Here is a 15321-nt window from a genome sequence, read left to right on the forward strand (position 1 = left end):
GGCAGAAAAATCCCTGATGTTATGAAAGTCCAGGTATTAAATTAATAAAATTTTATTAAGATACTGCCATTGTCCCCAATGAGTATATAAACCACAATTTCAACATTTAAACTAAATCTTGCAGGTGAAATTGCTTATTAAGAGTAAGCTACAGGGACTATCCAGGAGAAGAAACGAGATAAAAAAAGATAAGTCCTTCTGTTCTAATAAAAACCCAACTACTTAATTATTGAAAACCTTAAAAAAAAAAAAACAAAAAAAAGGTATGAGGGCAAAAGGAAGCTGCCAGTCACATGAGCAAACCAACATTGTCAGGAGCCTCTAATCAAATAAACAAAACAACCACAACACAACAGTCCTGGGCTAAGACCACCGTGCACATATGCTCAGAGCTATTGCCAAATCTAAGTGAGTCACAACCCAGGTACAATCAGTGTGCTTTTCATTATGCATCCTGCATAATGGACCTTATCTGTCATTATTTGAATAACAGGACATCCAGCTTCCCTGTGAATTCCCTCTGACCCCACCAGAAAAATCCCATAATCATCTGTCTCCCTGGCAGGACATCATCAAAATTCAAACTGGGAAAGGGAAACCACTTTCAACCCACCTGTACAGGACTCTCACTGATCACAGATGTTAACAGCACTTTACATCCAACAGCAGACCTTGGCCAACAGCTCCCAAATTTTGTACAGCAGCTGCCAGTGCGTGCCAGCAATGCTGTGAAAACCCTCATCCCTGTCCTGGCGCAGAAATCAGGTAAGGACAAGTCCCAAGCTGGGGGCTTATTCTTTTCTAACCCAGCAACACATCACTCTCTTAGCTTGTGGTAATTAAGAGCCAGCAGACTATGGGCAAAGCAGTTGAGAGCTTCTTTCTTAGGAATGCAGCCCGAGTAATTGGCTTGCTGCTTGCTAATGACATGGCTTCTGCAAAAATTAACTGTCATAGGGAATTCTCTTAACTGACTTGGTGAATGCAGGTTCAATACCTATTTGATAGCCTTTGAGTTCACCAGGTAATTCCAAAACACTCGGGGGAAGAAGGAATGCAAATGAATTACAAAATTCCTTTTGCACACTACATTTAAATGGAATGCAAAATGGAAAAGAACACCTTGCTACTTGACGTCATGCTACCTGTGCAAAACTACTTTGTCTCCGTCAGCACACTCCTTGTTAAGACTCCATTCCATATGGGGTGTGTAAAATAAGCCCATGTATCAATATAGCATGGCTGGGGTGGGGGAGAAAAAAGAATGGTTCACGTTAACTCAAGCTTATGAGACACATCTTCTGGATTTCCTTCCATTTTTCTGAAGGCAGATGGGTTACTGGCTATGACCAAAGGACAGGGAGACACACATGTGCACATGCACACACTTTGGCGTCTTTGTGGCTCCAATGTGGGCACCAACCAGCACTTTTCTGCCTGGACATTAACACACACTGACAAGGAAACCAGCCCTGAAGTCAATATTCCAATCACCACGGCACTATGCCATCAGAATCACATCAACTATTGCAGGTTTTTCTCTTTGGAGAACTTAGGAGTGAGGTTTAAAAATGCAGGAAGCTCCCTCTCTCATCTTAATAAACTTCTGCCTCGTGCTGCCAGGCTGGGAGACAGGTGGAAAGAATTCAGCTGCAGCACCGTAAGCCGCAAAGTTTTCAAGGTTCTCCCTTCCTGGATGGCACGAGGCTGTACATTTTCCCTCCCCCAAATCTTCTAAAGCACATGGAAACATCCCTCTTTATCCTAATATTAATGAATTGGGAAGCCCCTTCCACCCAGATCAATTTCACAGGCATTGGAGTTCCAGATTTTGAGTTAAGCAGCATTTTAATTTGTCATTAGTGCCCTGGGAGCATAAACCCATACCACCAAGCAAAACACTATAGCCTCTAAGCTATTAGCTAAACATGTCAACTAGGTAATGCATCTTCAGGGAAACCAGATTAGAAAAGACAGCAAAACATTGATTTTTTTTTTTTTTAAAGAATCCTATACCTGCAGCATAATGCTGCTAAAGCTGGCAAAACAACAAAGGACATTTCTATAGCAAGGAAATGTCTTATTCTCAGTGCTGGGGCAGTGAACATTGTTCCATCTGAGCATGGTCACATATATGGGGCAGAGCAATTCTTCCTTAAACCTACAGGCTTTTTATTTTGTAAATAATTCATCCTCTGGCGCCTAAGAAAGCTAAGGGAGAGAATGGGTAGACAAGTGGATGGCTGGGAACACCAGTTGAGAGCAATGCTACTCACGGAGCAGGTGGAGCTTTCTTTTTTTCTCTCCTTCCAAAGGAAACAATAGCATTTGTATCAAGTTAAAACGGCTAAGAAACTCATCCCTTTGAAGGAGAGTTTGGACGCATTTATATAGAGAAGATTTCAAACATGCATTCTTTATCCTGCTCCTGCAGCCTGCCCACAAATCACTATACAGTTAAAGACAAGCCCAAATACCTTCTATAACAAACGGATCCCCAGAACTTAAGAAAATGAGCCCCGGCTCCTGTCTCCCCCATCCACTGTAAAACACATTTAGTGAAGTGAAGCCCCACAGAGTACCCTCCCACCTCCAGCCCCCGACCATCCACCCCAGCCCCAGCAAGCACCAAGTAACTGACAAGTCCTTACCGACTTTGGGCTCTTCTTGGGAACTGGCAGCCCTGGAAAAAATGCAACAAGGAGGGGAGGGGGGAAGAAATCATTAGCATATAAATGTTACCTTTTCCTTAAAGAACAATCCCCAGGTGTTCCATGGCAACCTAGCCATCTGCAGAGTTATGTCAGATTTCTCCCCAGCATCGGAGTTACCAGGCTGTTCATATCGAATCAAAGCAGAGGGAGGAGGAGAGCGAGAGGCAGGAGATCTATCTGCATTAGCTATGCTGACTTGTACTGCAGCAGCCTGGAGGCTGGGAAAAGAAATTCACAGACCTCAGCGGCCTGGGAAATTGAACACTTGGACAGAATCTCAAATGCTCTTCTGGATTAAGAGAGACTTAACTTACAATTAAGTCCAGGATATTTCCTTTCCACACGATCCACTTGTCAATTGAAACGGACCAATCAGGACAGAGGAAAGGGTATATATTTAGTTTCAAAGGAGTACATGGTTAAAATTAAAAATTTTTTTTTGGTCTTTTCTTTTTTGTTCCTCTGCCTTTCAGAAGAGGAAATGCTGCTTTATTTGGATGAGCTCAATACCAAAACAAAGACGGATGCTCTTTTGCCAACACAGAATGCTAACAAATGAACACAAATCCAAGTTGGTCTAGGGTCCCCTCTGGATCATCAGCACACGTCTGTCTCGATGTCTGCCAGTTATCCAAGCAACCTCCTACTCACAGCTTGTTGGAAAGGACTGGAGCAGGACTAGCCCTTCAAAAGGGAAAGCATGTCATTTGGGAGTGAAAAAGAAAAATTGCACAAAGCTGAAAGAAAAAGATAGTAATGGAGAAAGAAAGGCAAAGGTGGTCATTGAATCTAGGTGGCTGTTCCAAAACCCTGCCCCCTTAGTGGGAGGGCTGGAGCTGGAAGGGACAAGTGATCTCCCCAATTCTAGGGAAGTCAGAAGCAATTAGGGGCAGACTTACGGGAAATCTACTACCAGGGAAGGGTGCGAAAGACAGGCGAGAAAGGAAAATAAAGCGTATACTGGTGTTTCAAAAGTAATCATTTCTGCAAGTTGTTGCCTCTTTTGATTTTTTTCCTTTGGGCAGCAGTTACAATACAAAATGCAGATTCTATCTGTGTAAAGCACACAAGAGAAGCCTGGGATCTGGTGATGCTGCACTGGAGATTTCAACCTGTTTTTGAAAGTGATTCCTAGGGAGTGTGATGATGTCAACTCTTTTGGAAGTGACTTGTCAAACCATAAGCGATGCTAAGTTCAGCACAAGCAATATGAGGTGAGGCAAGGCAAGTGGGTGAGTAAGGAGGAAGCAGTCCAGATGAGCCTGCAAAATGCCCACTGGGAGTGAGGCATGATGAGGATTACTCGTGCTGGGAGGCACGGGGGCACTCTCTGGCAAGGTTCCTCGCGTCACCAAAATGAGGTCACCATAGAAGTCTGGCTCCCAGACCTTAGAGGGCATAAAGCACACTTGGTAGCTTGTTAGAAATGCAGCAGCCCAGGTCCCACCCTTGGGGACCGTGGAATCTGCAGTATTAGCAAAAATTCCAGGAGATTCTGATACAGAGAATCCGAGGACTGTATTTAAGGAAACTCTGATACAGTCGATTATTACTCTTTCAAGTCAGGCAAACTCAGATAGGCATCCGTTAACAAAATGCTTTGAGGCCCTCTCTGTCTCAGTTTCTCCATTTATGAAGTGAAAATAGTAAGACTCACTTCATAAGATTATTAAGATAATGAAACAAGAGAAAATGTTTAAGAGCGTCCTACCTGGCACAGAGGAGTTACTCAAATGACTACACCTTTTTTCCTTCCTTGGCTAATTTACGTCATTCAGAAAGGAAGTGGTACGGTTATCTTGCACTAACTAGAGAAAAATCATCTGCTAAGCATATTAAAATATAAAAAAGGTTATAGGAGAAAATATTTTACCTATGGATACAAATAACTGTGTTGAACAATTTTGATATGTCTTTTTTTTTAAATAATGATCAGGTGCTTTTCTTGACTTATTCATATGATTCCCTTAAGAAATATTATTAGGTTGTATTAGTGTGGGTCACTGTACAAACTTCAAAATTATATAAGATGACATCTTTAAATTCATATTTTCTCCTAATTCAGAGAGACCTTCTTAGTTAACTGGAATCAGTAAGGTTTCACCATAGTTATCTTTTACTGCACTTGACTCTCCCCAGGATCCTAATGACCGACAAGAAAATTTGGAAAGAATCCCCCATTACGTAAGCAGAGTCAGGGAAAATGGTTTCAATCTACACTCTGCTAATTATTTGTAAGACTGTGGCTGATCTTCAAATCCCTTCTCTTAGGAGCTTCATATACAAAATAAGGGGCATTTTACATTCTCTACTGATGTACATTCAAAGGTGCATTCACAATGATGTTCAGTGCACTATTGTTGGTAGAAAGGAAAACTGGACACAACTGGAAGTTCTGAAAAACTGTGAGGCAGCCAACCTACAAAGCTAGGTTAAAAGGAATGAGCTGTCTCTACAGGTAACAACATAATCTTTAAAACATAATGTTCAGTAAAATGGCACGCTGCAGAATGGCAGGCACAGCAGCAGACAGGTGTTCCACACACTCAAACACACGCGTGGCTTTTGCCTTCCATGAACGTCCATATCAAATGGATAATGGGGATATGTTCAATAGTGCAAGGAGGGGCAAGGATCAGAGGGACTCATTTAAGGAGACTTTAGCCTTATTTAGAATTCTTTTTTTAAGACCAGCATTTTCACATATCACTGAGACAATAAAATACTAATTGAAAAATAAATATTCATTAATTAATGGCCCTTTCATTGTTAATGGCACAAAGTCAACCAGTCTGAAGGATATAGGAGTAACCAATTAAGGTCTGTTTCCTCTGAGGAAGTAGTCCATGGAATATTCCAGAAATCCCAGTCCAATTGCCACAACAAACTGTATATTACAACAAATAAGAAAATCTTTGTTTTGCTGGGCGCGGTGGCTCACGCCTGTAATCCCAGCACTTTGGGAGGCCGAGGTGGGCAGATCATGAGGTCAAGAGATCGAGACCATCCAGGCCAACATGGCGAAACCCCGTCTCTACTAAAAATACAAAAATTAGCTGGGTGTGGTGGTGGGCGCCTGTAGTCCCAGTTACTTGGGAGGCAGGGGAATCGCTTGAACCTGGGAGGTGGAGGCTGCATTGAGCCGAGATCACACCACTGCACTCCAGCCTGGTGACAGAGCGAGACACTGTCTCAAAAAAAAAAAAAAAAAAAAAAAAAAGAACATCTTTGTTTAAAGAGGCATTTGTTCCTCTTTGCTGGCTAGTTGCTGAAAACCTTCGTTTTAAAAAGCCATACCTTTCACAGCAGCCCAAAAGCAGGTTACGACCACAAATTAATATTTTAAATAGTCAAAATCAAGAGACTCCACTTGATTGCTTTTTTAAAAAGAAGAACTCAAAGATTTGTTTTAGGCCCACATGGTCATTAAATCTTAAAATCGAATACATATGAATGCTGGAAAAACCTTATTACAATTTATAATTTATTTTAGCCCAAACTATTCGATGGATTGAAAACAGCTGGGAGACCTAACAGAAAAGACTCAAAAGGTCACTGCTTGACACGACAGAATGCTCCAAGACCTATCAAAGGAGATAGCACGTATGTAACTGGTTAACTGCAGACATGTCCCTGCTGATAAGCCAGGCTGCAGGAAGCAACATCATCCCATACTTCATGGCATATCCGTGGTTTTCCTTAGACAAGCAAACACTTTGTATGCCTTGTGGCAACAGGAAGTTTGTGTTCTATAAATCATATCACATATTACATATAAGGCATATGGGCAGAAACGGCACCTGTCTTAATGGGTTTGTCTGGTCCATTCAGGGTAAGGAAGGAGAACTTTCAGAAGAGGCAGAAGAGTTTATGGATGGCAGCATCCACTCTTAGGGCCTTAGAGGGCAGCACATGTTACTTCTAAGGGATCCTAGAAAACTTTTCCAGGGAAGTGTTTGTTCAAAGTGTGATCTGCAGGAGCAAGAAAAGCTTGGGACTTGAATATCTAAAGTTCCCTATTAAAATAGTGTCATTTCGGAAAAAACAAATGGCAAATTCTTTGCTGGTGACTGGGACCTGAGCAACTAATGTAAGGAGGAGAAATCTGTTTTCCTCTAAATATCAAGACCATAAGCTATAATTAAATGGCAGAATGTCACAGTTGGTGAAATTTTAGAATGCTTGTATACAAATAATTTATATGAAAAAAGTAAAGCTATAACAGAATACATACCATTTTGCAAAGAAAGGCTAGAAGGTTATGCGTGAAAACAGTATTTTCTTTGGTTCATGGGATTATGCGTGGCTTTATTACCTATTTTTAGTATCTCTACATCAAGAAAACATTTATTTATTTATAAATACACACATACATATCCACAGATACCACAATAAACAAAACTCTATACTGCTCTTTGTTTTGTTTAGTTTTTGAGACAGAGTCTCGTTCTGTCACCCAGGCTGGAGTGCAATGGCATGATCTTGGCTCACTGCAACCTCCACCTCCCAGGTTCAAGTCATTCTCCTGCCTCAGCCTCCTGAGTAGCTGGGATTACAGGTGCACACCACCACACAGCTAATTTTTGTATTTTTAGTAGAGACGGGGTTTCACCATGTTGGTGAGGCTAGTCTTGAACTCCTGGCCTCGTGATCTGCCCACCTCGGCCTCCCAAAGTGCTGGGATTACAGGCGTGAGCTACCACGCCCAGCCTCTATACTGCTTTTTAAGATAAATGCAGCACATTTCAGAACAATTTTGTTGCATTTTAAAATATCTTGAGCATTACTGACCTCTATATCCTCCAAGAATTGCTTACTTTTCCCCAAAATGAATGCATACATATAGCTTTATTAAAGAACCCTCATAGATTAGGACCTGTGCTTGTCCTACTGATTAAACAGAAATATGGAAGAAGTAGGGGAGCTCAGCTGGGCTGTCAGGGAAACCAAGCAGAAGCCGAGCATTGCCTTTTCAGCACTGAGACAAACAAAACCTGAGCTGCTGGGAAACAGAGTGGACCTCTCTGGACCTATTTTCCTCCAGGTTTAAAGGAAGGGGGAATGCCAACCAACCTCACTAACTGAATGAATCAAGAAAAACTGCACAAAGGGGCTTTGAAAGGGTGAATCCTAAAGTGTCTGGTCACATACAAAATAGATCTACGCATAAGAAAAATGTACTATTTGTGTCATCAATTTACATTTTTTCATTGTGATATTCATTCCCCTTTGTACTTGGGTCTCCAGACTTCAGCATTTAGTGGAAACATTTTGCTTTCCTCCTAAGCATTCCAACAAATGCTGTGTCACTAATCCACATGTCACTGAACACATGGGATTCTTTACACTTTTGCAAGGCAAATGTTGCAATAAAAACTGTCCTGGAGCTGGATTAGGTGATACAGTGTGCAAGGGGTAGGGAACTGTTTGTGTGTGTGTGTGTGTGTGTGTATAAAAAAAACACAGTTATAGATCTCTCTCCATATATATGTGTGTGTTCTGAAATATATATATATTTCAGAATATATATATATTTCAGAATATATATATATTTCAGAATATATATATGTGTGTGTGTGTGTGTATATATATATATGGAGAGAGAGAGAGAGAGAGTAGGAGCTATAGACGGAGTCATCAGCGACCACTGAAAGCCACTGAAAGAAAATGATGGTGAGGTCTTGGTCAGGGACTGCTCTTAGATACCAAAGAAGATAAAAGTACTTCTGAACACAATCTCAGACCCCACAAGCCTTCTCTGTTATTCAAAAACCTATCAATGCATAATTCCTAAATGTAGGAGTTTAAATTTACAATGAATTTTAACTCAGTAAACTCATTATTAGGAGTTTGTATTAAGGAAATAATCAGTCTTGCAAAAATTCCTATAAAAAAGATAGTCAACACAGCATTATTTTAAGAAGATAAAAAATAGAAACAGGTTGGGCGCAGTGGCTCATGCCTGTAATCCCAGCACTTTGGGAGGCTGAAGCGAGTGGATCACTTGAGGTCAGGAGTTTGAGACCAGCCTGGCCAACATGGTGAAACACCATCTCTACTAAAAATACAAAAATTAGCTGGGTGTGGTGGCGCATGCCTGTAATCCCAGCTACTCGGGAGGCTGAGACATGAGAATCACTTGAACCCGGGAGGCGGAGGCTGCAGTGAGCCGAGATTACACCACTGCACTCCAGCCTGAGCAAGACAGAGCAAGACTCTGTGTCAAAAAAAAAAAAAAAAAGGAAACAATCTGAACTTCCAAGAGCAGAGGACTGAGTAGACAGATGTGTTATATCAATAAGATGAAAAATTTAGAAACCATTAAAAATGACCACAACAAAGAACATTCAGTGATTAGGGGAAATAGTAATGATATAAGACATGAACAGCAGGGTAAAAACTGCGTCAAATATATAAACTCATTGTTAAAAAGTGGATATACATATGTATTCACACACATCATATACCCAAAGACTAAAGGAAATGTATTAAAATATTTTTCTAAACATCAGGACTAATAGGTAATTCATATTCTTATTTTCAGTATTTTCGAAGATTGCTGGATTTTACATATAATGTGGCAATAATCATCAACAGGATCGGTATTGCAGCCAATATTTAGCATGCCTGGACAACGGCACACACTGGCCTTAGTACAGTGCTAGGTTAAAGAATAACTGGAGTTTGTTCTCTCTCTCCTTTGGCTCAATGACTCACTGCCATTCCTACTCAAGTGTTTATGCTCCTAAATTACTGGGTCATGGCCTTGATTGAAAAATGTGATACAAAGCTGTTACAGCCCCTCTCAAGCAAAGCTGCACAGAAGCACATAATTTTGCATATAATTTCAGGGAGTCTTTGAAACCTTCACTAATGACCCTCAGAAACCCACTCTATTGGGGCCTATATATAGTCCTTAAGTTAAATCATCCTTGTCCAAGTATATGGCTATACCATTAGAAGCAATTCCTAGGGTGAGATTTACTTTAGCTAAGTTTTTATTTTCAGTAAGAGCAGCATGTAAGTAGAGGGGACAATAAGAAGGATCAAACAGAAAGGTAAAACTTGCATTGCTTACTTCGCCTTCTTTCTTGGAAAGATCTAAAAGACACATCTGAAAAAATTATGAGGAGAGGAACTGTATTAAAGAACACAGGTAATTTTCAGCAAAAGTGCTGCTCCCTGAAAAAAGGAATGTGCCTTCTAGGCCATGCTTTTATTTGTTGGGGGTAGTATGATGATGAGTCAAAACAGTAAGAGATCATCGAGGCAAAGTCGCAATGGGGTGCAGGAAAGACAAACTGAGAACAATCTGAGACTTCCCCAGCCAATCAGAATTGAGGGTTATTTGACTGCAATCCAGTGGTTCTAAACAATGAACATCAATGGCCAGCAACCCTTCTAAAAAAAGCCATCTGCATCATTTCCTGCCAACCAGTGTTTTGTTTTCTTTGTTTAATAGAGAATATATAAGCCATGAAATAAATTTAAACTGCTCTCTCTGTACCAATAAAATGCTAAGGACAGTCCAGAAAACAGGAAAAGGTACATTCAGCCTTCACAGTTTCCACTGAGGGCAGGAAGGAAAACAGGCAAAATTCACTCACTCATGTAACCAAACTGTGCTGACAGCCTAGGAACTGGCATGAAATAAAGCAATGAGCAAGACCTCCAATGAGTGCTTTCACAGCACTCATACTCTGTGGGGAGACAGAATAAACAACTTAGCAAATAATTTCAGAGAGTGATAACTTCTGTGATGAAAATGAAGCAGGACAATGGAACAGGCTGTGCCGGGGACGCACAACTACTTTATGTTGGGTGATCATGCAAGTCTTTCTTGAAGAGACCGTGTTTGAGCTAAGACCTGAAGTATGAGAAGGAACCAGTCATGACATCATTTATTCATACAAGATCTATTGAGCTCTGCCATGCGCCTAGCAAAGCATCACTAAGAGATGAAAGTAAATTAGACAGGGCCCCTGCCCTGGAGGAGCTCATAGTCTATTTTAAAAGAGAAAAAGCAAAGCAACAGTTTTATAATTCACAGTGGTAAGTGCTATATGCTGGGAGAGAAGGGAGCACTGTCGCTTTTAGGAATACAGAGAAAAGAAATCTAATCCAATATGAAGAAGGGGGCAGAGGGAGGAGCTGAAGTGAAGAATGGCTAGCATTTAATCGTGGGGTGGGGCAGTGGGTGGGAAACACATGCAATGATTGATGCTTGAGTGAATAATGATGATAAGCTTTTGTTGTTGTTTTGTTTTAGCTAAATCGGTGTACCAGCATAAACTCAAGGCCAAGCTGAAACCAGAGTACATTTTTACTGAAGGACTTTATAAACACTATATATCACAAAATTGAATCCATAAAAAGGAATGAAAAAATGATCCTAGTTTGGACATGTTTGATTTTTTTTTTTCTCCTTCTTCTGGCTAAATACCATCATAACCCCGTAGCGTAATTTTTCAATACAAATATGATACCAGCTGCCAACAACATAAGTATCAGATCCAATGTCTCCAAAAAGATGAAGACATTCTTTCCTTTGGGGACTTAATAATCGTCATTATGAAGTATTTTGACCATCATAATTTAGAGAGATGGTTGGACTTCAGATGTCTGAAATAAGTAGCTCCCAAGGTAGTGTCAGCTGGCACTTTGTGAAGAAGATTAAGAACATAGTTGTATTGGTTTTACAGCTACAGAGAAGTCTGCTTCAATTACACAGTACACATAGTCTAATAAATATGTCCCAGGAGAAATAAATGGCTTGCAAAGCTGGTGATTGCTGATGGCTTACAGAGCCTTTCACCTCAAAGTCACAAGCCTTGAACTGGCACAGGTAAGAGAGACCTAAAGTCATTAATACCTTGGGCTCCTCAAAGACCTAGGTAAGATAGATGAGTTGTCTTCGTGCAATTCCTGAGAAATAAATGGTCACTCCAGAGAAGGTGTCATTGAAATGACATGGAGGATCCTATTGTTGCTACTCTCGAAAACATGTGAAGTATACCTGAAGGGTTGAAAACTGAGTGCAAAAATAACTAAAAAGTATTGAGAGCCTGTCTTTGACATAAATATATTCTTCATGCCTGTTCTCTAAGTACTAATATCTTCTCATTTGCAGATGAGAAAACCAAGACACTGATGGTCAAGTAACATGGCCAATGTCACACAGTCAGTTGACTAGCTGGGGATACTTGGTCTAAAACCAAGCCTGTACTTTTAAATATTAAACTATATGCTCTCATTCAAAGGTTCCTTAATTGTTTTGGTTTAGAGCCTGCTATGATAAGATGAATCCTACAGCCATTCATATATACCAAATGCATTTACAGAAAATTTTTAATACAGCTTTATGAAGTACACGGACCTACCACTGACAACAGCTAGGTCAATGGGTCAAGGTATCTAGAACTCGTAACTGTGACATGCATTTCGGAAGACAGTTCTTTTCTACAGATAGCAGAGGAGTCTATTCGCAGTCAATCAATTTCTTAACACATCCCTGATATTTTACTCCAAGTCTCAGTACCTAAATCACTGGTCATTCAAGGCTATACATGCTAAAAATATAACAAGATCAGTCTCTGATTTGGGACAATGAAGGACGTCTTTAAAGCTACACAACTAACAGGTTGGCTGGCCACCAGACTTTATGAAATTCAGTTTCAAAGTGGGCAGGAGCTTTTCTAGCTTGCAAATGTTTCCTGACACTACCTAATAACAAGATTTCTTTTCTTTTAATGGGCTTAGAGAAAAGATATGGAATGAGTCAGAAGTAGCGTGAATTATGGCATCTTCTCTCCAGAAGGGAAAGAAAAAGAATCGTCAACTTAACCACAAATTTGTCAAGATGTACCTATCACGAGGTCAATCTTTCTACCCTAGGGAATATTCCTACCAAGATCTACTTTTTAAGGGTAGAATTAAGCTAGTTTCTCATATGGTTCTAGGAAAGCTCTCTAACTTTGTGTAAGTTAAAAACATCTGTAAGTGTGGCATTTAGAAGTTGGGTCTTGTCCTCACCTAAAAATGCTTCTACCTCTAAAGAAGATTTCTTAACTACTATACCGACAACCTGATGCTTCTACTACCTATATTTCAAATTTGAATTGCTTTTTATGCAAATACTTAAGGATTGACCACGTAACCCACTCCTCTTATCAACAGCTCATTCACAGAGGTCTCCCTAAGACAGGTGAAACTATGGTGGCCTGATAGCCCCATGTAGTTCCTACAAATTTGAAAGTGTGATTTTTAACTACATAGGATGTACGGGGGGGATTATGAAACAATAGCTCAAAATAGCTCACCGAAAGAAAAAACTGATAAGGATTCCTTTTCTGGGTTGGGAAAACAGGATGCTATGTGGGCCTTTCTTTTAAGGTCACCGGCCCCAAAGGGAAACCTATCACTGTAATTGGTGCTGAGAAGCTTATAGGTTAAAAAATACATGCTGAGGCCCTTTTCTTTTGCATTACTGACTTTTAGGTTGTTTCTTATCCCAACTGCTTATTTTTAGCAATGTAAATTAGGCTCAGGACCAAGACAGAAACCCAGAATACTAACCAGGCTTTTAACCTTATAGGACCCCAAACCCCTAAAACCTAAGACTCTGCCTGAGGCTTCTTTTTCTCTCTCCCACCACATCCGTCTCCAAATACATTCTCAATCCATCCGAGTTCATCTCTACTGCCACTGCCTTCTCTTGCCTAGATAACCACTTGAGTTCAGAAACTGGTCTCTGCTTTATTGTTTATCCTCTTTATTATCCGCACGGAGGCCAGAGACAACTTTATACAGCAGAAATCAGACTGTACCGTCTCCTGGCTCCATGTCCCTATGGCTTCCCAACACCATTTCAATTAAAGACAAACTCTTTGTTCAGTGTCCCACTAAGCCCTCCTGGATGTGACCCTTCCTATCTCTTTCATTTATGTCCTCCTCCTGGACACACACTCCAGCCAGGTCGGCACCCTCCACTGCGGAACTGCTTCCTTGCAATTATCCAGGCATCTTCTCTGGCTGCTCCCTCGGCCTGGAACTCTATGCCTGCAGATCTATGTGTGGGTGCCTCCTGCCTGTCACTCAGGACCCTCCTCAAAAGCCAACCAGAGATCCAGGCAGGCTACCAGCAGATCTGAAGTGGCCCTTTTCTGACCCACTTTATTCACAGAATCCAGTTTCTTTGTTTTCATTGAGCCTATCACTCTCTAAAATGACCTTGTTTACTTATCTATTATTTATATTGCTTATTGTTTACCTATTTATTGTCTCTATTTCAGGGACCTGTTCTATTTTATCAGTCTATCCCTAGAACAGTATCTGGTCACCAGTTCAATAAATACCTGTATCTCTCAAATGCATGTATGAATGTGCAGAGCTCATGAAATGAGTTTATACCTTGAAAGCTGCAGGAAGAGCTGATGAGGCAAAGGGGAGGAGCTGCTTGGCCTTTCTTTTTATTGCCATCATCGTTGCAGTGACTGTTTAACAGCTCTTGATCCTTGGTCTGTTCCTTGATTTACTGGTGAGCTGCCAGGTTCGGCTCAACTCACAGCTGCCTCACTCAGCACAGAGAACAAGGTTCCGCTGTGCCACCTTGTGTCCTGACTTCCCATCACAACAGATGAGCTTTGGTCTCAGAACAAACTGAAAGCTCAGAGGGAAACACCAAACCCTATAAGCTCCCCACCCCAGCAAATGGGTATGTTCTCAAGGATTCTTTGAGACTAAATCTTCAGGTAAGGATAGCTTCATATCCTTACTTACTAAAGCAAACTTTTATTACAGCACTGGGTTCAATGCCTCTCAATGCCTCACCCTTCCCTACAAAAACCAAACACATGCTGATGAAAAAAATATATATATCAGGTCCTTTTCTTAGGGCAAATCCATGAATGTCTTGAGCAGTTTCAACAGACTGATTGATGTGATGGTCACTGTTTTGTCACAAGATACTTCTGCAAAATAGGGAAATTTTCCAACTTGCTCTGGAAGGGTATATATTATTTGGCAATTTCAATTAGCTTTGTAACCAAACTGCTTAATTGCAATGGAGGCAATGCCTGGTACCACATCAAGCTTTACTCCAATATCTTACATTTAAGAAATCATATAAGCCTTAGAAAACACAGGTCACGGTTAACAATAGCAAGACGATCAGGCTTCAAGTCCTGCAGCACTGCATTATTCAAAGTGTCTGCAAGTCAGACCTAAAGAAGTCATTTACTGAGGGGTCAGGTTTTTCCACAGAGCAAGGACATAGAGTGAGCAGCCCCAACCATCTCCCATGGAGATATTAAATGTCTTCAAAATCCTCTTGCTGAAACAGTATCTGAACTGGTCTAAGTGATTATGTGACTTAGAGGGGAAAAAGTTGTTTCCTTGACGAAGTCAACTTCTAATGAATTGCTGCCCCATATAGTTATGAGGGGCAAGAGACACTCGGGCTTTGTTCAGCTATTAGATTTCAGGTTTCGGTGAGGCAATGCTCACTGTACCAACCGGATTTGCTTAAAGGCTGAGTACGGGAATCAGTTTCACCCACATACACCCCAACCCACACAATATCCCAGTTAGGACAAGTCTCAATTAGAAG

The 15321-nt window shown here is 40.8% G+C and overlaps 1 protein-coding gene across 45 annotated transcripts in view; it reads right to left on the minus strand.

The window, feature by feature from the left end:
• MAGI1 (membrane associated guanylate kinase, WW and PDZ domain containing 1) overlaps nt 1-15321 on the minus strand; it is a 678422-nt gene that overhangs the window by 45589 nt on the left and 617512 nt on the right. For all 45 annotated transcript variants that reach the window (XM_077993285.1, XM_015130467.3, XM_077993281.1 and 42 more), the window contains one exon: nt 2652-2683. In XM_077993285.1, the coding sequence (XP_077849411.1) occupies nt 2652-2683 (32 nt within the window). The remainder of the gene's footprint in view (nt 1-2651; nt 2684-15321) is intronic.

Source organism: Macaca mulatta, chromosome 2 (assembly GCF_049350105.2).
Source record: "Macaca mulatta isolate MMU2019108-1 chromosome 2, T2T-MMU8v2.0, whole genome shotgun sequence".
Taxonomy (NCBI): domain Eukaryota; kingdom Metazoa; phylum Chordata; class Mammalia; order Primates; family Cercopithecidae; genus Macaca; species Macaca mulatta.